We start from the raw sequence: 26,013 nt of genomic DNA, 5'->3' as shown, positions 1-26,013 counted from the left end.
CGGAAGGAAACAGCTAAGGCTATTAAAGGGTAGCACGAAGGATCCTTGTGATGGAACTGTTCTTAATCTTGACTGTGGTTGTGATCACACAAATCTACACGTGTGATAAAACTGTACAGAACTAAGTAAACACATACACGAATGAGTGCATGTAAAACTGGTGAAATGTGAAAATGGTGGACGGAGTATATCAATATCAGTTTCCTGCTTGTAATATTATACTACAGTTATGTAAAACGTTACCACTGGGGGAAACTGGGAGAAGGGTGTATGGCATCTCTCTGTTGCGTTTCTTACAACTGCATGTGAATCTACAATGACCTCAAAATTAAAAGTTGAAAAAAGCTATCAAGCTCTGGGCCTAGAATTGGAATTTCAGCTCTATTCTAATTCTGACCACAAATATTACAGGCAAATAAGAGGACAAACTACTCAAAACAACTACAAGAGTTGCTTTTTGTGATCCAGCTTATTGCAAAAAGCCCTAAATTGGGGGCTTTATGATCCTACCTCCCCTCTCCCAGTATCACCCCATCCTCATCCCTGCTACCAACAACAGGTGAGTAAACTGCTAATTAATAAGAAACAGAACAAAAAAGGGTCAGTACAAGTGGCATATGCTTAGAGAAATCTGTCTATGCAATGAACAATACCTCATTTGCTAAAAACTGAGCATGTATTACTTTCCAAATACTCTAGAATATATGCACACATAATAGATTAAAACCTGCCTGTCAAATATTTTGTAAGGAACTTTTATCTTCTATTTCCCTTGGTAACAAACCTTTCCATTTAAGAGTTTATTGCTTCCCAAAGTTTACTGCAATATCTTCAATATCTCTTGTACTTATATGAAATAACTACACAAGAAATCCTTGGATAGCCAGCTAAACTTCTTTCTCACTTGATAAGTTCAAACATCCTCTGGGATGGCAAGAGCATGAAAATCAACAAACATACTGAAAAAGCTTAGGGTTTACCTTATATGAAGGGCCTGGGTGAATTTCAGCTCTATATTTAAAATAAACACCAAAAAAAAAAGCCCCATCTTTTTGCTAGTGGATAATGTTTAAGGTGAATAATATTTCATATGGCAGAACCACAACACTATGATCTGCACATAGTATACTTCTCAGCAAAGTAGGTGTAAAAATAATTTTAAAACAATAGTTTAAGTCCTTTAATAATTGATAACTTTTAGAACGTATGTTAACACTCCGATATTCCATCCTAAAATTATATTTTAATAAAACAATAAATAGCAGCTTTATTAAATATCCACAAGTCTGCTCATAGAGGAGGAAACAGAACTTTTATTCAAGGAGACTGACTTTATAGTCTGTTCTAAACTTGCACGGAAAGAATAAATCCTGCTTGAACTGAAATGACAGATGCCAAATTTTTTACCCCAGTTCTCCCTGGGGAAGGGGTCCCCAACCCCCGGGCCATGGACCAGTACCTGTTAGGAACTGGGCAGCACAGCAGGAGGTGAGCGGCAGGCGAGCGAGCAAAGCTTCATCTGTATTTACATCTTCATCGCTCGTACTACCACCTGAGCTCCGCCTCCTGTCAGCATTATGGTGAGTTGTGTAATTATTTCATTATATATTATAATGTAATAATACTAGAAATAAAGTGCACAATAAATGTAATGCGCTTGAAGCATCCTGAAACTATTCCCCCGCCCCCGGTCTGTGGAAAAATTGTCTTCCACGAAACCGGTCCCTGGTGCCAAAAATGTTGGGAACCACTGCCCTGGGGGACAGAAATAAACCTGTCTGTGGTATAGGGGACACAAATAAACATCCATGGAGGAGTGAAGTCATGCCAGTGAACTCATGCCAAAAAGAGCTTCATGATATGTAGTTTGCAAATTCTTATGTGACACACCCATATGTTTAAATTGTTTTACTGAAAAAAAGTGGAAGGATAACAGCATAACATAGCATACAACCTATGTACCTGTCAAAGGGAAAAGGAGAGAGAACTATTAATATTCTTTAATGCCATTCAGTCTTACACTGTCAACACTGGCCAAGGGCGATTTAAGACTATTTAATAGATATATACATATTTTATCATAATTTCATCATCATGCCCTCTATGCTCATTATCTCTTTTTGTTTTTTGAAACAACTAGCAACAAGATTATCAGACTCTGTTTATATAATTCAAATGTAAAGACGTTACAAAAGAATGACCAGATGAATCAGAAGTACACTTTACTGGTAATCCTACTACATCAACTAGTAATTCTGAGCAATTTCATTATTTTGACTCTTTCTACTCCCATGAGAGAAATTTCACAGGCAAGTGTCAATCAATAAGCTATTTATACACATCTGAGTCTCATCATTGCAGAGCAAATCGATCTCAGGGCATGGAGACACACCATACCCCTTTCATATAGGGTCACACAGTCCTTTAAAGGTCCTGCAGAGACTTCGTAGAATGCTACTGCTACCAATAACAACATTAATAAGGGTGAACACGATAACTTCATTTTCCTACAAGGCAATTATAATTTTGTGCAAAGGGAAAGAAAATTCAACAAAGCTGATTTTCTGACTGCCTGGTGCTATCAAGTCTTATATTTCCATTTCTTGTAATTTTATACAAAGTGCTAGTACATCACACTACCCCTTTGGGACCTTGCTGTCCCTGACACTTTCTCTCCTAGATCTGTTACCCACTGCCCTTGCAGATGATGATTTTGTTCTGTGACAGCCTGTCTTTTGGAAACAAAAGCTACTCTCTCTAGTGATACCATGACAGAGAAAAGAAAATACAATACCTAGATGATCAAAAAGACAATCAATACTCTAGTTAATTTAGTTACAGGACTTTAGAGTCTGGCTGTGGGCAAGGGTATCTGTCCTTTGTAAGCAATACTTTTCTTCCCAGCAAAATCAGGTGAACATGATCAAAATATTATCTCAAACACAGGGCCCTCAGCAAAGCTGCTCTTTTGTAGCCAAGAGGTAAGAACAACTGACAGATGGTGCGGTGGTGAGACTGATGCTTGGAAAGAGAGATGGCTGGGGCTTTGTCTTGGGCTTTTCCTGCCACTGGGGCAAGCAAGGAAACACTCAGAGAAGTCATCAGTGAAAAAGGAATGAATCACAACGAAACACAGAAACTCAAGACAAAAGAATGGAGAGTGGCAGAGGGAGGGCTCAGAGACTTTCAAAAGCAATACCACAGAAATAGAAGCTGTCACTTTAAAGAGTTTCTTCTAACTTAAGTTCTAAAAATGTCAATTTATCCTACTTTTAAAAACACAGGGGCTTCCCTGGTGGCGCAGTTGAGAATCCACCTGCCAATGCAGGGGACACGGGTTCAAGCCCTGGTCCGGGAAGATCCCACATGCCGCGGAGCAACTAAGCCCGTGCGCCACAACTACTGAGCCTGCGCTCTAGAGCCCGTGAGCCACAACTACCAAGACTGCGTGCTGCAACTACTGAAGCCCGCATGCCTAGAGCCCGTGCTCCGCAGCAAGAGAAGCCACTGCAATGAGAAGCCCGTGCACCGCAACAAAGAGTAGCCCCCACTCTCCACAACTAGAGAAAGCCCGTGTGCAGCAACGAAGACCCAACACAGCCAAAAATAAATAAATAAACTAAATTAATATATATATTAAAAAAACACACAAAGAAACTTTTTCTTTTTTTTTTAAAGCAGAGGGTGGACCTAGACACCCTGATAACCCTCCTGCTGAAATCAACTAAAAATGCTGGATTAAAAAAAAAATCTTTGTAATCACATTAATTATGACCCTGAGAAATACTAACGAGCAAAAACCTGATGAATGTGGGAACCCACCAAGGTAAACAGAACACTAGAATATGTTAAGTCAGAGTTCGCCTGGAGGGCATTTTCCCTGCCTGGTTAACTTAAACTTTATTTTGCACAAAAGACTAGGTCCAGGGGCTGCCCAGTGTGGAGAATCTAAGCCCCACAAAAGGATCAAACTCTCTGTGTCACAGTGGACTTCTAGTTCTGAAATCTTCCTCCCTTCTCACTCTCCATACTTATCCATAGATGTAACCACTCCAACTATGGACTTAAGGAAATAATCTATCTCAAGCCTTGGGAGACAAATAACCTTAGAGAATCCCAACCACATTTCAGTCCTCTGGCAGGTTTGCAGTTTAAGTTCACACTACCTGGGTGGGCTGAAAAAATCTCAAACTAAAAATCTAATGTGGTCCCAAGCTGGTTATGCACCAGGCAGAAGTAAATGAAAACCCTCTCTGGAGGGACATACCTTCAACTCAACATAAAGGAATTCCATGAAGTTCTAAGAAATATGTAAAAAATTTATAAAACACACTGGAAGTAAGATTCAATGAGCAAAAGCCAACAAAAACAAATCCAGGAAGACTTCAGATATTAGCATGATTAGACACATAATCTAAAACAATGGAAAGGATTAATAATATAAGTAAAGAGCAAATGACCAAGTAGATATGAAAGTAAACTGAACAGAACTTGTAGAAAAAAAAATTAAAATAAAAACACAGTGAATGGGTTTAAAGCAGATTAGTCACAACTAAAGAGAGAATAAAAGGATTATGCATACAGCTAAAGAGGTACTAAGAAAAAACTGACAGCTAAAGTAATGTTAAACATTAAACTTACGAAGTTAGAAAGAGAAAAAAATGATCACTACAGAGAAAAGTATAAAAGTTTATTGGGAGACATTAAGTAACTAGAAAGGTGTTTGTGGATTGGAAGACTGAATATTATAAAAATATCAATTTTTTTCATATTAATATATGTAGGATCAGTGCAATTGCAGTCCAAACCTCAACAGGTTTTTAGGTTTTTTTCCTTGTTTGCTTGTTTCAAGAACTTGAAAAACTGAGTTTAAAATTTAAGTGAAAAAGGCCAAGAATTGTTAAGAGGAACAAATTCAGAGGTCTTGATTTGCCAAATATTAAGATTTATTAAAAGGTATCAAAATTGGGCTTCCCTGGTGGCGCAGTGGTTGAGAGTCTGCCTGCTAATGCAGGGGACACGGGTTCGAGCCCTGGTCTGGGAAGATCCCACATGCCGCGCAGTGACTAGGCCCGTGAGCCACAACTGCTGAGCCTGCACGTCTGGAGCCTGTGCTCCGCAACAAGAGAGGCCACGATAGTGGGAGGCCCGTGCACCGTGATGAAGAGTGGCCCCCGCTTGCCACAACTAGAGAGAGCCCTAGCACAGAAACGAAGACCCAACATAGCAATCAATCAATTAATAAATAAATCTTTAAAAAAAAAAAAGGTATGAAAGTTAAGACAGGGGTGTAGGGATAGACAAGTGGACCCATGGAAAAGAACAGAGCCCAGAAACGGACTCATGCAGAGATGACACTTGATTTATGATAAAGGTGTGGAGCAATAGAGAAAGGACAATTAAGGCTGAGACAGTGGGGACAACTGTGCATCCATATGGAGAAAAAAAGGAACAAATCCCTACCTCACACCATACCTCCAAATAAATTCCTGGTAGAATTAAGACCTGTGTGTGAAAAACAAAACCTGAAAGGATTTAGCAGAGAATATGGAAGAACTTCTTCATTAACCTCAGGGCACAGGATTTCTTAAAGGAGATGCAAAGTGAAACAACCATGAAGGAAAAGATTGGTAAATTCAGCGCCTTTAAAATTACGATTCTCTGTTTGGCAAAAGACACAATGAGCACATGAGAGACAAGCTACAGAGCAGAAGATATTTGCAAATCATATATCCAATAAAAGACCTGATCCAGACTCACAAAAAACTCTTATAAATAAGAAAAAAACAAAGCCAAACTAAACTAAGCAAAAAAAGCCCAGAGAAAATAATAGTGGGCAAGTAGGCCCTAAATGGGCAAAAGATAGGAATTTCACAAAGAAGAAATCTAAACATACAAAAATTAGTATATCTGTATTAACCATGTTTTTCATTTTCTGTAGTGTGACCTCTGAGGCCTTGCTGCCCCTGGAGGGACTGTCCCTCCCAGGGTTAGCCAATTCCTAGGGATGGTAAACAACTCACCTGGAATGTGCTTTTCAAATACAAACCAACCAATCCAGAGCCTATATCCCAACCACCTCCTCTCTGGGGCTCTCACACTTTGGGCCACTATCTGTCTGCCCCAATCACTTCAGAGCCAGGTACCAGACAACCAGAGACAGCCCCAGAGCCCACTGAAATTGTTCAAACTAGGCAATCCTAACCCTGCTTACCCTGCCTCTCGTGTTTCTTTCTGTGGAAACCACAATAAAAGCTCTTACCCAGTTGTTCCTCTCCCTCTGCCTCCTGACTGACCCTGGTGCTTTCCTTGGCCCCCTGAGGTGTGATGTGTCCCCTCCTCTTAGGAACTGTATCAAATTATCTTTTCAATGGCAATCATCTCCCAATCTTCTGGCCTTACCATACCTCAAATTTTCTATTAATACACTATATTTTAAAACAACATCTTCATCAGTAATCAGAGAAATGCAAATTAAAATCACAATGAGATGCCATTACACACTGACAATACTGGCAAAGATTACAATATTTTATAAAGTCAAGTGTTGGTACTTCCCTGGTGGTCCAGTGGTAAAGAGTCCACCTTCCAATGCAGGGGACACAGGTTTGATCCCTGGTCAGAGAACTAAGATCCCACATGCTGCGGGGCAACTAAGCCCATGGGCTACAACTAATGAGCTCACGCACCTCAATGAGAGAGTCCGTGTGCCACAAACTACAGAGCCCACGCGTTCTGGAGCCTGTGCGCCACAACTAGAGAGAGAAAACCTGCACGCCACAACTAGAGAGAAGCCCCAGTGCTGCAATGAAGAGACCACATGCCACAATGAAAGATCCCGTGTGCCACAACTAAGACCCAACACAGCCAAAAAAAAATAAAGGAAAAAAAAAATCAAGTGTTGAGGACTATGTACAACTGAAAGGCTGTGACACTGCTGATGGGAGTGGATATCCTTACAACCATTTTCAAAAATAGTTCGGCAGTATGTAGTAAAGTTGAAGACATGCTACTCCTACGTGTGTGTATCCTAGAGAAACTCTACATTTGCAGTAGGATACATGTTCAAAATATTCATAGGTGCACTGTTTTTAATGGCAAAAAAATAGAAAACACCTCACATATTCATCAATAATAAAATAAATACAATGGAATATAGGTAAATAAATGATTATAACTGCATGCAACAATGGATGAATTTCAGAAACATAATACTGAGTAGAAAAAAATCATGAAAAATATATACATATTATTCCATTTATGAAAAGTTCAAGAAAATAGAAAATGAAACAATAAATCACTTAAAAGTACAAACATATAGTGGTTACCCTGGAGGGGTAAAGAAGGCAATGGGTTCAGGAAAGTGCAAAGGTAATGATACCTTTTTCTTAAACTTGGTGGTGGTTCCACAAGTGTTCATTGTAATGTTATTCTTTGCACTTTACACATATTTAGTAAGTATTCTTTTGTATCTACTGAATTCTTAACATAAGCAATTCTTAAAAAATGGATATAAAGACTAATTTTATAGTAGCATGGGCACAAGTGCATACCGTCTTCACTGGTGTGGGGCTCTGTACCAGCGTCCTGATCCACTTCCTCCAATGTACCGTGCTCACTGTACGGGCTGTCGCTGAGGAGCGGAAATAGAAATTCATATGAAGCCAAAGTGGAAAGCATTTCAAACATGAACAATTGCTACTGTAAAAAAAAAAAAAATAAGACTTTGGAATGGCAAAGGAGTTACTGGACAGCCTTTCAGCGGAATGCTGGAGCCTCTAGGATTCTCTAATCCTATGGGAGTGTATGTACCTTCATATTTGACACATTACAACTCTGTAAAGACAAAATTAACTTGTAGGAAATCGATAGTATTACAAATAATTCTTATCCATAAAAATGAAAATTTGTTGAATTCTAGTGGAATATGATTATTGCCCCATGGATACACCAGTTTTTGCAAATTCATTTCAGTACTCCCGACTGCATAAAAATGGATGGCTCTTCGGTTTCTGCTTTGAATTGATTGTAGTATCTTTTTTATCTTTTCTAGACACATGTTCATTTTTGTATCTGAGTCAGATTTTATCCTTTAACATTGCCACTATCTCTTCTCAAATGTATGCTGATGAATGGAATGCAATGGTTACAAATACAAACCTGACATTACTGTAAAAGTCCATTTATACTGCTGGCATTGGGGGACAAGAATGACTACTATATTACTGACTTTCTGTTTAAAATGAGCGATACCCATAAAAAACACTGTGTATGGGAGAAGGACATAATCAAGCACGTGTTACTGGCTGCAAGACTCTTTATTATGGGGCTTTTACCCTGTTTGTAAAAATGGAGCAACCACAGAAGTTCTAGAATACAATGCATCAAATAATATCGACCAGACATCCACATACTTGCTCTGTGATAAAATGAACAAGACAACAGAACTTACTGACATAGCCCTGAATATTTGGAAATACTAAACATGACTGACACTGGCCTTGAAACAAATACAACTAGGAAAATAAAATTCTGAATCTCACCAGGGCTGAGTTTTATTCATTTATCTTCCCAGAGCCAAGCTTAGTCAGTATGTGCATGTAGTAAGTGCTCAAGTAAATATTTTAAAATTGAATTTCACATAAAATTGCTAGATATACTATAAAACTAGAATCTATCTTGCTTTATTGTTAATTTAGCAGTACTTGTGGAAATAGTCAACTCTCAATTTTCTTAAGGCATAGGATCATCTGTGGTTTAAGAATATACTGTGGTTTAAGTAAAAAATAAGTGTACTCTGAGTTATTTAGATCTTTCAGCTACTTATTCTACTTCTACTTAATCTCCAGGAAGGCAGTGGGAAACAAAGTGTCCTGAGGAGGGTCCAGAATGAAGGACTTAGACAAATTTATTTCCAGCTGCTCCTGAGTCTGAGCTGCACAAAGCAGTTTCCGAGGTAGGCTGGGAGGCAGCTGCTGAGTGGGAAGACTCGTGTGGACTTTGGAATCAGACAAGACTTGGGCTGCGTCCAGTAACCACTAGCCATTGGACAGGCGCCTTGGCCTCTCTTAACTTACCTGGTAGAGTGGTTGTGAGGAATAAAAGAGATCATATGCACTGAGAAGCTGGCACACAGTAGGGGCTCAAGGAATCAAAACCACTTTTATTGTATATGATTTCTTAGAAGCCAGCACTCATATATCTAATAGTGAACATAAACATTTTAGGGTTCCTTACCTTTGGGATTGTTCAATTGACTATACCCCTCATTTTTATACTTCATTGGGAGGTGACTACACTGCCATTTTAAAACATTTTTATCCCAACAATATGATAATAAATTTGCTCAAAGTGACCATAACTGGTTAGGATAACGTTTATTGGTAAGAATGAAAATGAAAATAAGTAAGAATGAAAAACACATTTGGTTGACAGTGCTCCTTTTAAATGAGAATTTTGAAATACTTTATATAGAATCAAAACTACTTAGGAATGGATAAAGAAGATGTGGCACATATATAAAATGGAATATTACTCAGCTATAAAAAGAAACGAAATTGAGTTATTTGTGGTGAGGTGGATGGACTTAGAGTCTGTCATACAGAGTGAAGTAAGTCAGAAAGAGAAAAACAAATACAGTATGCTAACACATATATATGGAATCTAAGGGGAAAAAAAAAAAAGGTCATGAAGAACCTAGTGGTAAGAAGGGAATAAAGACACAGACCTACTAGAGAGTGGACTTGAGGATATGGGGAGGGGGAAGGGTAAGCTGTGACAAAGTGAGAGAGTGGCATGGACATATATACACTACCAAACGTAAAATAGATAGCTAGTGGGAAGCAGCCGCATAGCACAGGGAGATCAGCTCGGTGGTTTGTGACCACCTAGAGGGGTGGGATAGGGAGGGTGGGAGGGAGGGAGATGCAAGAGGGAAGAGATATGGGAACATATGTATATGTATAACTGATTCACTTTGTTATAAAGCAGAAACTAACACACCATTGTAAAGCAATTATACTCCAATAAAGATGTTAAAAAACAAACAAACAAAAAACTACTTAGGAATAAAAATGAAATCTGTCAATTCAATCAGTTATCTTTTCTTGATATAGCAGTAAAAATTAACACAGCTCTATATATCAAAACCATCCTCTACTAAAGTCATGATAGGATGGATATATCTATAAGGATGTCGTGCTTGGGGAAAAGAGAGGGATGAACATGAAATTCCATAATAAGGAGCCAGTGTTGTCATGGATTTTAGTATTCTAATGTATCTCAAATGTTCTTGCTGCTGCTTCTTTTTTTTTTTTAAATTGGAAGCACTGGCAGCTTATAGTCAGTTCTTTTTCTTAATTAAGTTGATATCTGTACTTCCATAATTCTTCCAGGGGGAGAAGGACTAAAATTCTTGGACTTACCAGTAGTCATCTCCAGCCATACATTTCTCATAAACAGGGCCATCCAGCTCTTTAGCATCTGGGAAAATAGTCTCATGGTGGATGATGATGGTTTTGACAATCTCATTCACATGAGCCTGGCAGGACACTTGATCCTGTATTTCTGGGACAGGCATCAATGTGGGTCCAAAGCAAATGGCCAGGTTATAAGGGTCCATCATGTTCTCATCACTGTACTGTGAAAGACTACGAAAAGAAGCAAGAAAGGAGTTAACATGAGAAAAAAAGAAAATCAATGTTTAATAAGATACTTCCTATTCTAAAAATACCGATCTAAAAGATTTTATTTGGTTTTTATTATTAGAATAAAATGATATTCCATCCTACTTTAAGGTGGCTCAGCAAATTCCAAAGAAAGTAAAGCGACTTACAACCTTTCAACTTGGTAGAAACTGAAAGGGGAACATAAATCCTGTTTGCTTAAGTGGTATTTTTTAAAGCCACAAGGGAGTTTAAGATAACCTCTACTACAATGGAGAGAAGGATCAAGTAAATGAGTTTCATTTGTAAACATTATGGTCAGGCTGTAAATGCTGCTCAAGTAAATCTGGGAGGGGCAGCAATGATCTCTATAAAGCTTTATGGAGATCTCTAAAATTGTCCTCCAACTAACCAAAAACATTTCAGATTTCAGTTTTTTCCCATAAATCTTGAGGAGAGTCTGGAGGAAAACAAATCACCTTTTCTTTGTACCCACTGAGAGAAAGCAAGCAACTCCAGGCTTTGTAATTTGCTTTTGGGTAAGACTACCAACACTAGGTGACAACCAGTGTCATAAAACACACAAGTGCAAGAGAAGGGGAAAAGAATCCTCAATTCTTGCATTCCATTTAAAGCTGGTAAGCTACAAACTCTGAGGAGATTTCCAGTTGTCTAGTACTAATTTCTAAATTCAGTCCAATGGCTATTTGTGAGATATTTTCCACAGGTGACTGAAAATAAGCCAGCTCTTTACTGCTATGCCTCGTAACACATGGGAAAGGTGCTGTTCCAGGGAGAATCTAGAGAATCTATCTTTCACTGTATAGAATGTCAACGTTGAAAGGAAATGTAAAATCCAGGTGAACAGATGACAAATGGAAGGAGAAAAAAAGAGACTCTATATTTGTGAGATGTTGACAGACACAAAGAAACTGAGATACCATGTGACATGATACTTTACCCTGTTTTGGAAATAAGATAGCCTAGAAAGTGGAAAATACAAAAGCATGATTTCCACAGGTAACATATGTCTTTCCCTTCTGCCATCTCTCAAACATAAAATCTTAAAAACAGTTCACAAATAACAGCCAATGATCATGTTACAGATCATCTTGAAAATGAATGCAGGAAGGAAAAGTGAGATTCAGAATAAGAATGGTCTAATTTTCAAAAGACCCACTTAAGCTCAGTGGGGAGAGTCACAGTCTTTCTGGGTCTTTAATTTTGTGCTGGCTTGAAGAGCAAAAACTTGACATAAAAATGTTACATACATGTTTTGATTTTACAATTAAAAGAGAATAGTTTCTTTTCCCAAAATTCCTGTCCCAAGCATCCTACCCTAGAGGCCGGGCCTTGCCTCTGCATGAAGGCAGATGCAGGGAACCAAGGGGCATCTTTGGGCAGAAATGCTGGAAGCAATGCCAACCGTCTGACTAATGGCACGGTGGCCATTCTGTTGAGATACACGGTGAATTAGATTCAGGTTTTGAGAACTTTCTTGATTCATGGTCAGTCTGCTTTCCTAATCCATTGTGGTCCATTCGTTCACAGTTGGTTTCGTTCAGGTGTGTCAGGAAAATTTGGTAGGGACAGCGTGGAGAGGACCAGCAGGAATGCAAGGTGCTCCATGTTGGGGAAGGAGAGGCACATGCAATTAAAGGTGAAGATGGCAAACCTTCAGATTTTTACAACTGCCTGGGTGACTAGGCTTATTTAAAGGTAAAAATTTACAGGATGTATTTAACCTAAAATAGTTTATACCCGTCTCTCTAGATACTGCTAATTTCCAGGGGGTGACTTCTGTACAAATGTCATTTGTGAATGCTTTAGCTCCACTCTGTATAGTTCCTTGCCAGCATTTCCCTATTTTAGGATACTTGGCTTGCAGGGGGTCAGCCTGAATGGTATGACTTCAGGAAGAGTTAGCAGGGTTGTAATAATTCCCCATGGCTTTTAAGAACTTAAAACTTCCAGTGAAATAGAGAAGAGAGAATATCCTAATTTTAAGAAGGGAGAATTCATGCTAGAGTGAGAAAGCACTTCCCCAAGCTTACTCTGCCTGGATTTTTAATTTCCAATTATTTAACTGAAACGCTGAAGTGCAAGGGGGCTCTTAGATAGGACCTGGGGAAGATGTTCTTATAATGGAGCCCATGTATCTACAAGTGACACAACCGAAAATCAAGTTGCCTAAATTAAAAGAGTAAAGTTTCCTTGAAAATAATGCAGTGATTTTTAAGATTTCTGTTACATTGTTTTAGAAATATCATCTTTTTGACAAGGTCTCATTATACTGAATTTGCAGAAAATTCTTTTTTGGATTTGTGTATCAATCTCACCTACATTTTCCCTCCTTCCCTGACTACAACTTTAAAAATCACAGAAATTTTCTGCAGTGAGCAGGTGGTTTACATCATTTTAACAAAAACATTTATGACATTGGCTTTGGATGGAAGTTGGAAAAACACGTATTTCACTGAAAAGTGCTCTTTTTAGTAATACTTGTATATTTTTGCAATTATGGCCACGGTTTCTGCATCTGGTGACAAGGCTTATTTAAGGTAGGTCACACAATGACTTTGATCTGCTGAGGAAAAATGCACCTTCAGTCTCTATTCAATCATTTCCTCTTCAGCTCTGCTGATAAATGGAACCCAATGTACATGTTACAGAATCCAAGAAGAACTCAGAGGGGTGCAAATGGAATTAAGATAAGCATTTTGGCAGAGAATTATCGTACTTACTGATTGAGGAAGGCAAAGAGGTACCTCATCACTATAAGGACCGACCTGGGCAAGGTCAGGAGGAGTTTGCGGATGTGAAGCGCCCTCTCATAGAGATTATCTATTCCTATAGACAGAAGAGCACATGGTCAGAATGCTTTCACTGGCCACATTTAAAGCAGAACACTCTGGCACCCAAATTTCAGGTACATATCTGAACATAAGCAATACTTTGCCTTTGGGTGAGATGCAGTCGTAACCAATAAAGCAAATAAGTGATCAGCTTGGGTGTACCACCATTTCCGAGTGCGTCTCCTCTGACCCATCACTGTTTTCTGATTTCCATCGTCTTGGCCTTTAGCAACTTAGAGTCTTCTGAATTTAAAAATCATTTTTCACTTGCTGCTATTTCTACATTTTGCATCTGATATGGTTTAAACTCCTTTTTGCTGCATGTTAACTCAGGTAACTTTTTTGGGACGTGACACCTCTCCCTCTCCATGATTCATTAATTCATCATGTATTTGTCCTTTACTATTATTCAGGCAACGTGCCAGGTTTTGAATCTCCTCTTCCTCAAAACTATCTGAATATTTTATTTATATGACCTTTTACCTTGTATTATATTATTTCACCAAATTTTAAAAATAAATATTTTAGGAGAGCCTACTAGGTTTCAAGCACTAAGTTAGGCATTAGAAATACATTAGTGGGGCTTCCCTGGTGGCGCAGTGGTTGAGAATCTGCCTGCCAATGCAGGGGACACAGGTTCGAGCCCTGGTCTGGGAGGATCCCACATGCCGCGGAGCAACTAGGCCCGTGAGCCACAATTACTGAGCCTGCACGTCTGGAGCCTGTCCTCCGCAACAAGAGAGACCGCGATGAAGAGTGGCCCCCGCTTGCCGCAACTAGAGAAAGCCCTCGCACAGAAACGAAGACCCAACACAGCCATAAATAAATAAATAAATAAAATTTAAAACTGAAAAAAACCAAAAAAAAACATTAGTGATATGATTCCTGCTCTCACAGAACTTTTGCCCTGGTGTTTATAGTTATATATTTCCTTATCCTGTTTTCCCTGTGGGATGGTGAGCTCCCTGAACAGAAGGTGACCTTGGACTTCCTAGTATTATTTTACCTCTTTATTAGGAATAAAAATTCTCCAGAGCTTCTCAATACTAAAGTGTTGTGAATAACAGCAAAAAGGTTAGTGCTAATAATCCATCTTCTGTATACTGGTCTACATTTTACAACGCATTTTCACATTTGTTATCTAATTTAATGCAGAAAACAATACTGTGGAGTAGGCAGGGCCGGCACTAGCATCGCCGTTCAATGGATTAGCAAAATGAGCACTGGGTAAGTGGCTTACCCAAGGTCAGCTGGCTAGAGAGGTGGAACTAGAATTAGAAACTGTTTTCTATTTCATAAGTCTGGCTATCTTTCTTGGATTTCAAAGTACCTTTATAAAGTATAACTTTTTAAAAATATTAATTATTTATTTTTGGCTGCGTTGGGTCTTCGTTGCTGCACGCAGGCTTTCTCTAGTTGCGGCGAGCGGGGGCTACTCCTTGTTGCGGTGCACAGGCTTCTCATTGCAGTGGCTCCTCTTGTTGTGGAGCATGGGCTCTAGGCGCACAGGCTTCAGTAGTTGTGGCTCCCGGGATCTAGAGCGCAGGCTCAGTAGTTGTGGCGCACGGGCTTAGTTGCTCCGCGGCATGTGGGATCTTCCTGGACCAGGGATCGAACCCGTGTCCCCTGCACTGGCAGGTGGATTATTAACCACTGTGCCACCAGGGAAGTTCCTATAAAGTATAACTTTGAAGATATCCAATAAGCATACATTTGAGAAAAATATTTCAGAGACTATTTTAAAAACATTTTGAAGCTTACTATGACTTCATGTTACTACACTGTTCTTAATTGCTCTTTAGATAATCATATATCCTACTTGAAAATCTCAGGCCTTAGCTTCTACCACTACAGCCAATTGATTCTCCTCCCACTTCTCAGGTTTTTGGACCCTCTCCCATCCATGAATGTGGTTATCCTTTAAGGATCTCTACTTGGTTCTCTTCCATGGCAACCTCATCCAGTTTCAAGGTTAGGACCATCACGTCTATGAAGATGGTATCTTTGCTTCATTTTTCTCCCTTGTCTGGGACATAAGTCCTGTTGTTTTTACCACTGGATATCTCACTGCTAACTTCCTAACTGAAGTCTTTATTATTTCTAACTTGAACCATCATAATACTCTCCTAACTCAAGTTTCCCTTTCTAATTCCTCTTAAACCAGCAGTTCTTAACCTTGACTTGGAATCACTTGGGAAGATTTTATTAAAAGGCTGATGCCTGAGATTCTTTTATGCGGCCAAGGTTGAGAACCACTGCCTGAATTACTCATGCCAAGCCTCATTTCCCTGGAATCTTGAGTGCTGACTTCAGCTGCTTTCCACTTATTATCAAACCACCATGTTAATAAGGTATTTTATTTTCCACAGGTGAAAAGATGGGGAAAAAATATTAGGAATATTCTCACTTAACCACTGAGGAGTTTGTAAAACAACAGTTTATCAGGATTCCTGGGAAAAATCACTTTCATTCCCAACTGCCGTAGCTGGAACTGTAGCTAACACCTTTGAGAAAATGGATTTCAGAAACTCTCAAAAAGAATGTAAGTCAACACTCTATGACATAAATCACAGTAAGATCCTTTCTGACCCACCTCCTAGAGAAATGGAAATAAAAACAAAAATAAACAAATGGGACCTAATGAAACTTAAAAGTTTCTGCACAGCAAAGGAAACCATAAACAAGGTGAAAAGACATCCCTCAGAATGGGAGAAAATATTTGCAAATGAAGCAACTGACAAAGGATTAATCTCCAAAAGATACAAGCAGCTCATGCAGCTCAATATCAAAAAAACAAACAACCCAATCCAAAAATGGGCAGAAGACCTATTCTCCAAAGAAGATGTACAGATTGCCAACAAAAACATGAAAGGATGCTCAACGTCACTAATCATTAGAGGAATGCAAATCAAACCTACAGTGAGGTATCACCTCACACCAGTCAGAATGGCCATCATTAAAAAATCTACAAACAATAAATGCTGGAGAGGGTGTGGAGAAAAGGGAACCTCTTGCACTGTTGGTGGGAATGTAAATTGATACAGCCACTATGGAGAACAGTATGGAGGTTCCTTTAAAAACTAAAAATAGAACTACCATATGACCCAGCAATCCCACTACTGGGCATATACCCTGAGAAAACCATAATTCAAAAAGAGTCATGTACCACAATGTTCATTGCAGCACTATTTACAATAGCCAGGACATGGAAGCAACCTAAGTGTCCATTGACAGATGAATGGATAAAGAAGATGTGGCACATATATACAATGGAATATTACTCAGCCATAAAAAGAAATGAAATTGAGTTATTTGTAGTGAGGTGGATGGACCTAGAGTCTGTCATACAAAGTGAAGTAAGTCAGAAAGAGGAAATCAAATACCGTATGCTAACACATATATACGGAATCTAAAAAAAAAAAATGGTTCTGAAGAACCTAGGGGCAGAACAGGAATAAAGATGCAGACATAGAGAATGGACTTGAGGACACAGGGATGGGGAAGGGTAAGCTACGATGAAGTGAGAGAGTGGCATGGACGTATACACTCTACCAAATGTAAAATAGCTAGTGGGAAGCAGCCGCATAGCACAGGGAGATCAGCTCGGTCCTTTGTGACCACCTAGAGGGGTGGGATAGGCAGAGTGGGAGGGAGACACAAGAGGGAGGGGATATGGGGATATATGTATATGTATAGCTGATTCACTTTGTTATACAGCAGAAACTAACACAACATTGTAAAGAAATTATACTCCAATAAAGATGTTAAAAAAAAAAGCATAAAAAAAAAAGAATGTAAGTCAAACACAAGGACCTACTGTAGAGCATAGGGAACTATATTCAATATCTTGTAAGAAACCATAATGGAAAAGAATCTGAAAAAAAAAATAACCGAATCACTTTGCTGTACACCTGAAACTAATGCAATATTGTAAATGAACTATACTTCGATAAAAAATAAAAAATAAAAAAAGAGAAAAAAGAATGTAAGTCAAACATTATTCAATGAATATTTTTGTAACACAAGTTTTCAACATAAAGTTATAACTAATAATAGTGTAATTTCAGTAATATTGAAGTAAAACATCTATATTCTGCTTTTTTACTCGTAAAGTATTTCAAAATGGAAAAAATTACAATACTACAAACAAGGTAAGTCAGTGTCACATCTATCAAGTATAAGCACTTTGTTTAATATACTTCCCAGACAATGGTCTTGACTTTTTTCTGAAAAAGGGGAATAAGAGGCTTTAAAAGAAGTTGTTAAACAGGTGCTTAAATTTACTAAGGTCACAAGAACTCCGTAATCAAGTTATCAACATTTCCACCTAATTCAGTCTCAAGAATGTCAGTAGGACCAAAACATGTCCCAGGGCAATTGGTTTATCTTTCATGACAACTTCATGGGACACTTGAAGAACCCACATTGTACAGAGAGGGAAGATGAAATACCTACAGATGATTTGCAAGGCATTGAGAGTTTGGTGGAGTGAATTTTGCATCTATAAATGCTATATAGGTTTAGGCATAGTTGGATTATTGTTTCATATCTGAAATTAACTGGTTAAAAGTTTATTATCTAAGATAACTGACTTTTTAAAAAAGTATGACTGTTGTTGCTGCTTTAAGTTAAAGATAAAAAGATGATTTAGCATACTTGTATATAGAAAGACTATCTCAAAAAACAAACGAAAACTCTCAAAGTCGAAATTATACAGATTATGACCCATTATTAAAAGTAAACATTGAGATTATCATCTATTCCTTTGGTCATTAAAAAAACTGTTTGCATAAATAATTTTATATCATACCTCAAGCCAAACAATTACAACGTTTAATATATATCTGTAAATATTAAATTGTAAAAAGGAACTGTCCCATTAATGGGCCCCCTGATTGGCAATACCCTTTACTCTCTACCAACCACATATAAAGTCATTTAGGGGTTATGATTAAGAACAAAGTAGCAAAAAACTTTTACTATTGTTTACAGAAGATCTGGAGTGTTTCAAGAGTTAAGTCTACTGATTCTCTACCCCTCAGTTTAAGGTTAAGGTCAACTATCAGGGAGAGGGTTTTAGCATCTTACAGCTAGTTTTGGGGTCCTAGAGTTAAAGCACAAAAGGAAAGGAAAGAATGCAAAAGGAACCACTCAATGTAGTATTGATCTTTAATATTTGTCAAATTCCATAGGGGGCCTGTCATTTTTAGGCTAGAAGAGAATACAGGTATTACTTCCAAGAGGCTTCATCTTAATTCAAGATCCTATTGTTTCTATTTCTGAGTTCTAAACTCAGTTCCTCTGCTCCTTAAAGGCAGTTTTTTTTTTTTTTACTTAAAAAGAATTGGGGAACAGATACTTACATACCAATTTCATAGTAGCATTATTCATAACAACCAAGAGGTGGAAATAACCCAAATGTCCATTGATGGATGAGTGGATAAACAAAATGTGGTATGTACACACAATGAAATATTATTCAGCCTTATAAAGGAAGGAAATTCTAATATATGCTACAACAAGGATAAACCTTGAAGATGCTATGCTAAGTGAAGTTAAGTCAGACACAAAAAGCCATACATAAATACCGTATAATTCCACTTATATGAGGTACCTAGAGTAGTCAAATTCCTAGAGACAGAAAGTAGAATGGTGGTTGTCAGAAGCCAGAGGGAGGGAGGAGTTTAATGGGTAGAGTCTCAGTACAGCATGATAAGAAAAATTCTGGAGACGGATGGTGTTAACAGTTGCAAAACAATGTGAACGTATTTAATGCCACTGAACTGTACATTTAAAAATGATTAAAATGGTAAATTTTACATTGTGTCTATTTTACTGCAATAGAAAAAAGAATGGCAGAGGGGTGCTCTGTGAGATGCAAAGGAAGATTTCAGGAGAGAAAAGCAACAGGAATATAAAAAAGTGACACCAAGAAGACTAAATAAAATTATGTGAGGCAGGCATTCATAAACAAAAGCAAAACAGAATTGCTGGCATTCCTGAAGCAGAAGCAAATCAATGTCTCCCAAAGGCCAGACCACGATGGCTGTGAGCAGGACTCAGATGTTACCTGGCTGGCTGCTTAACAGGCTTGCAGCACGCATCCTACAGGAATCGCACTCTTGTGCAAATGACTCATTAACTCTCCTGAGTCCAGTTAGCGGGTCAAAATTTATGGTTGCTACAGATACTCCGATTAACGTGCATTCCCCCCTGGCTCTGAGTGTGGCAATACATGGTCTTTCACAGTTTTATGCTGCATGAAAAGATGGATCTTTTCTTCTCCTCAGAAAAGTCATCAGTGAGGAAAATCAGTATTTCATCTGGATTTCTTTTATGATGGCCTTTGTTTCCACGTTTCAGCATCTCATGTAATTAGGTAAAAGTGGCATTCATCCAATCTCGGTCACATGCTCAAAGCTCCCTAGGCTAATTTATGTTCTTTCCCTAGCATTGCAAGGTTCCCATGTCAGGATGCCAACTTCACAGCATGGGGGTTTGACACATCTATGTAAACTTGTGTGGAAAATTCACCACCAAACACAAAGTGAATTCAGAAAACGGCAAAAAGTTCTAATGGCCATTCCTCTGAAAATATCAGTTCTTCTGTGGCACTATTTGTAAAAGTGTTTGTCAGAAAACAAGTAAGATACACAAGATGCAAATTTATCCTTATGTATAAAGACAGGGAAGGAAATTCCTTGATGGCCATATTTAGAAATGGCTTATGTAAGGGCAGGTACACAAATATTTCTGAGCTCCATAGCCCAACAAGCAGTAATCAAGGGGAATTTAACAGTTCCAGGGTATTTTTAGGTTCAGTGTTAAATTCTAATAATGTCAAGGTATCAATCAGTTGTGTGTAATAGTGTATGTGTGCGAATGAAAGGAAAAGAGAAAAACAGATGTTCTAGTACATTTGGATGGATCTTAGCTTAGCCTTGAGATGATTTACCAGCTGTTCTTCTAGGTAAGAAATGAACTGCTTGTAAATCTCTCTAATTAATCATAAATAGATTTGAATTCTGTGAATTAAGCCATTGTGCTCTTTCCTAGTTAACTAGCAACACTGTAGACATAAATATATAAATAATGTCTCTCCTGCTGAATTACCATATTGAAGTTAGTAAAGAAACTGAGTCTTAGCCTAGGAAACCTTACCTGTTCAGTTCCAATACTAAGCCTATTAAACATTTTTAAGGGGAAAAGGAATCTTTGAGAAAATCATTATGAGGCATGAAACAGAAATTTATAGAGTTCAGAGAGAAAACTACCATGTATGGCAGTAAAGCCGAAAGAATTTTTAGCAACAAAAACATACACTGGAGCGCCAGGAAAAGAGTTCAAAAGATTTTTACATAAAACGATCAGATACGGGCAAACAGATTTATGTACCAAGAGGCTCATCATGGTATTTTTGTATAATTGCAAAATCACTGGAAACAACCTAAATTTCTAAAACTAGGCGATTTGTTAAATAAAAACCATTATATGGACACTAAAAACTATGTTTTGAGAAATACTTAGTGATGTGGGAAAAATGTTAATAACATCATTAAATTAAAAAAGTTTAAAAAAGCAAATATGTTATAATTTTTAATAACAGATTTATTGAGATATAATTCACGTATTTGAAGTGTATAATTCAGTGCTCTTTAGTACACTCAGAATTGAGCAACCATAACGTCAGTCAATTATAGAACATTTTCATCATCTCTAAAAGAAATCTTAAATTCACTAGCAGTCATTTGGTATGATACAGTTTTTATCAAAGGTATGTAGTTATGGTATATCTACATAATGGAATATTATTTGACAATTAAAAAAGTACTGACACACGCTACAACATGGATGAACCTTGAAAACATGCTAAATGAATTAATCCAGTCACAAAAGACCACATATTGTATAATTCCATTTATATGAAATGGCCAGAATAGGTAAATATAGAGAAAGTAGATTAGTGGTTGTCTAGGGCTGAGGTTGCTGGGGGTTATGAGTAACTGGGAAGTGTTTGCTAATTGGGATTTCTTTCTGGAGTCAGGAAAGTGTTCTAAAATTGATTGTGGTGATTTTCATAATCCTGTGAATATACTAAAACCACTGAATTGCAAACGTTAATGGATAAATTGTATGGTATGAGAATTGTGTCTCAATAAGCTGCTTTAAAAAGTACATAGGTATATATATATAGAAAAAATCTGGGAAGATATTAAAAAGGTTAATATTATCTTTGTGCAGAAGAATTATAGACGATTTGTTTTACTTATTTTCTAATTTTTCTATAGTAATCACATATTAGTTGCATATTAAACAATTATTTTTAAAAAGCACTGATTGGATATTTGATGATTTTAAGGAATTACTGTTATTTTTTTAAGGTATGAGAATAGTATTGTGGCTATGTTGTATAAAAAAAAGAAAAGAATTGTCATTTCCCAGAGACACACACACAGATGAAATGATCGATGTCAGAGGGATGATACAAGGGATATACTATACGTGGGACAAGACTGGCTACGAAATGGAAATTGTTAAAGCAGGGTGATTATTTATATTTATATTATTTATAAATAAATATATCTTTCTGTATCCTTTTGTAGATGTTTGAAATTTTCTACAATAAATAAGTCAAAAAGAAGGTAGGTAACAAATAGCAGAGTACAGTTCCACTTTGTTTTTTGTTTTTTTTTTAAAGTGGTAAAAACAGATTTTATTTAGAAGCTATTGCAATACGGGAAAAGAGACCTCAGTCTAGAACTGGGGTCAGTTCCAAAGACAGCATGGGCAAGTGGGGATTTATACCACTTTGGCTTTTAAAAACAGTTGTGACCTAAATGTCCATGGACAGATGAATGGATAAAGAAGATGTGGTACATATACACAACGGAACACTACTCAACCATAAAAAAGAATGAAATAATGCCATTTGCAGCAACATGGATGCAACTAGAGATTATCATACTAAGTGAAGTAAGTCAGAAAGAGAAAGACAAATACCATAGGGTATCACTTATATGTGGAATCTAAAATATGACACAAATGAACCTATTTATGAAACAGAAACAAAATCAGGGACATAGATGATAGACTGGTGATTGCCAAGGGGGAGGGAGGTGGGAGAGGGTAGGAGTGGGAGTCTGGGATTAGGAGATGTAAACTGTTATATACAGAATGGATAAACAACAAGGTCCTACTGTATAGCACAGGCAACTATATTCAATATCCTGTGATAAACCATAATGGAAAAGAATATGAAAAAGAATGTATATATATGTATAACTTGAGTCACTTTGCTGTACAGCAGTAATTAACACAACAGTGTAATTCAACTATACTTCAATAAAAAAATAAATTAAAAAAACAGTTGTGTGTGTATATGAATATAAACGATCAGAATGCGTACACACTATTGATTCTCTTTGGGTAGTGGCATTATGGATGACAGTATTTTGTTCTATGTGCTTTTAAAATATTTTTCAAGTTTTCTACAATGACTACATGTTGGTTTGGTGATAGGTAAAAAAATCCGCCCTCCTAAAAAAAAAGTTTGTTTGTGTCCAAACAGTCCCCTAAATAATAACACATTATGATAACACATAATGAAGTGCAAATGTTTCCTCTGGGTTCACAGCCCCAAGGCAGTCAGGAAAAACCATGAATTGCTTGAGCAGGTCTACTAGAGCAAGTCACTTGGATCTATGCCCTAGGGAACCTCAGAGCCACAGTACACGGACATTTCAGAAGCTGCCCAGACTGTGTGGGTATGATCTGGAGCATTCACAAAACCATTCACAAAGTGGATGGTTTACAAAAAAAACAAAAACCAAAACCAAAAATTCTTGGGTGAGAAATGGAGATACTATCAAGCTTATTTCAAATTTAGATTGCCTTTGATGTCTTCATCTAGATAAGTAATTTTTAAAAAGAAATTTATAGTGAATTGGGGATGAATAGTGTACATTAAAAAAAAAAGAGAGAGAGAGAATGCTAAGACAAATTCCCTTTTACTACACTTGCAAGCAAGCTTCCAAAGAACGTGGTATTTAGGGGCATAAAAATGGCACAATAATAACTCACCACACACACACAAAAATCTTTCCCCAAACAATTCAAAAGTAGGTAAGCAAAAGGTAGTAGGTGTTCCAGAGACTTATGCAAACTCTTAGAAAAGATGAAAAGGGAAGTTTTTCTATACACTATAATTATCACATGAAATTACCTTAATAGGGAAAATCAAATCCAATTATGGTGATGCTAGAAGATGACATGGACAAAGCAATCGATCTCCATGAAACCTCTCTCTCTCTCTGCTAACATTTCTAAATCTTTTGCTTCTATCACATACTTAGATTGCATTTCTTTGTAAATATCTTATCTCCTCTAGTAGATTTTAAACCTCCTGAATGCAAAAATCAAGTCTTTGAATCCTGAGAAAGTTTTGCAACATTGTAGGCAATTAATCAACGGTCCAAATCATTAAAAATTTGTAATATCAATGAAAGGACATAATCATGAATGACATATTATACCATTTTCAAATAATTCATAGACAATCCAAGAAAAAACAGATACATCATGGTCACATGGTAAGAGAAAATGCATGCCTAAAGATAAATCAATAATAGCCAGGAACCCCCTTTTAAATAGATTAGATGTTGGAAGAAAGGGGGTTGTTATATATAGTGCCAGTAAGTGTTCTTGAAAAACATCCCATTCTGCAAAATTATGCGCTAAAAATAATAGGACTTATAATAATGTAGGGTTGGGACAGACTATTCAACATCTACTAAACTCTGTAATTAGAGCACTAATAAAAACATTAAAAATACTACTTAAATTACTAGCAAGTTAAATCTCTACTGGTGTGTGCACCTAGCATCCTTAGTGGCCTTAATCCCCAGGGACTCCTGCTTCTATGAGATGTCGGTCCTGGAGGGTATTCATTTCCACTAGAGACTATTTTCATAAAAATTAGCCCAAGGATATTAACCCATTTTTTTCATTAATCCATTGTTTAAATACAGGGGGAAATGTCTCTGCAGCTTCTTTATTTGCACCTGCAGCATTTCATATAAGGCACTCCTTGCATAAAAGAAAGATATCTCGAGAGTTTAGAAGGATGGGACTGGAGTCAGAAGACAACTGCTCAGACTGCCAGAGCACCCCGGTCACTGTTCCTCACTGGATGCTTAGAGGGCTAAATCAAGAGTGTTGGAGGAGGAACTGTAGAGCTGGGCTTCTTCCTGGACCTGGACTTACCTCTTCAATGGCTAGGTGGCTGACAGAGTCTTGGTGCTCCAGCCGGGTGTCAGGACTGAGCCTCTGAGGTGGGACAGCCGAGTTCAGGACATTGGTCCACCAGAGACCTCCTGGTCCCACGTAATATCAAATGGCAAAAGCTCTCTGAAATCTCCAACTCAACGCTAAGACCCAGCTCCACTCAACAACCAGCAAGCTACAGTGCTGGACACCCTATGCCAAACAACTAGCAAGACAGGAACACAACCCCATCCATTAGCAGAGAGGCTGCCTAAAGTCATAATAAGTTCACAGACACCTCCAAACACACCACCGGACGTGGTTCTGCCCACCAGAAAGACAAGAGCCAGCCTCATCCACCAGAACACAGGCACTAGTCCCCTCCACCAGGAAGCCTACACAACCCACTGAACCAACCTTACCCACTGGGGGCAGACACCAAAAACAACGGGAACTATGAACCTGCAGCCTGCTAAAAGGAGACCCCAAACACAGTAAGTTAAGCAAAATGAGAAGACAGAGAAACACACAGCAGATGAAGGAGCAAGGTAAAAACCCACCAGACCAAACAAATGAAGAGGAAATAGGCAGCCTACCTGGAAAGAATTCAGAGTAATGATAGTAAAGATGATCCAAAATCTTGGAAATAGAATGGAGAAAATACAAGAAACGATTAACAAGGACCTAGAAGAACTAAAGAGCAAACAAACAGAGATAAACAACACAATAAATGAAATTAAAAATTCTCTAGAAGGGATCAATAGCAGAATAACTGAGGCAGAAGAACGGATAAGTGACCTGGAAGATGAAATAGTGGAAATAACTACTGCAGAGCAGAATAAAGAAAAAAGAATGAAAAGAATTGAGGACAGTCTCAGAGACCTCTGGGACAACATTAAACGCACCAACATTCGAATTATAGGGGTCCCAGAAGAAGAAGAGAAAAAGAAAGGGACTGAGAAAATATTTGAAGAGATTATAGTTGAAAACTTCCCTAATATGGGAAAGGAAATAGTCAATTAAGTCCAGGAAGCAGAGAGAGTCCCACACAGGATAAATCCAAGCAGAAACACGCCAAGACACATATTAATCAAGCTATCAAAAGTTAAATACAGGGCTTCCCTGGTGGCGCAGTGGTTGAGAATCCGCCTGCCAATGCAGGGGACACGGGTTCGAGCCCTGGTCTGGGAGGATCCCACATGCCGCGGAGCAACTAGGCCCGTGCGCCACAA

The 26,013-nt window shown here is 37.9% G+C and overlaps 1 protein-coding gene across 3 annotated transcripts in view; it reads right to left on the bottom strand.

The window, feature by feature from the left end:
- Nucleotides 1–26,013, bottom strand: part of SRGAP1 (SLIT-ROBO Rho GTPase activating protein 1) — a 276,221-nt gene that overhangs the window by 13,040 nt on the left and 237,168 nt on the right. For all 3 annotated transcript variants that reach the window (XM_036867076.1, XM_036867078.1, XM_036867079.1), the window contains exons 16-18: nucleotides 13,409–13,514; nucleotides 10,425–10,649; nucleotides 7,554–7,633 (exon numbers count right to left, since the gene is read on the bottom strand). In XM_036867076.1, coding sequence (XP_036722971.1) covers nucleotides 7,554–7,633; nucleotides 10,425–10,649; nucleotides 13,409–13,514 — 411 coding nt within the window. The remainder of the gene's footprint in view (nucleotides 1–7,553; nucleotides 7,634–10,424; nucleotides 10,650–13,408; nucleotides 13,515–26,013) is intronic.

The sequence above is a fragment of the Balaenoptera musculus genome, chromosome 10 (assembly GCF_009873245.2).
Source record: "Balaenoptera musculus isolate JJ_BM4_2016_0621 chromosome 10, mBalMus1.pri.v3, whole genome shotgun sequence".
Lineage (NCBI taxonomy): Eukaryota > Metazoa > Chordata > Mammalia > Artiodactyla > Balaenopteridae > Balaenoptera > Balaenoptera musculus.
This window is presented reverse-complemented; position numbering and strand designations above follow the sequence as displayed.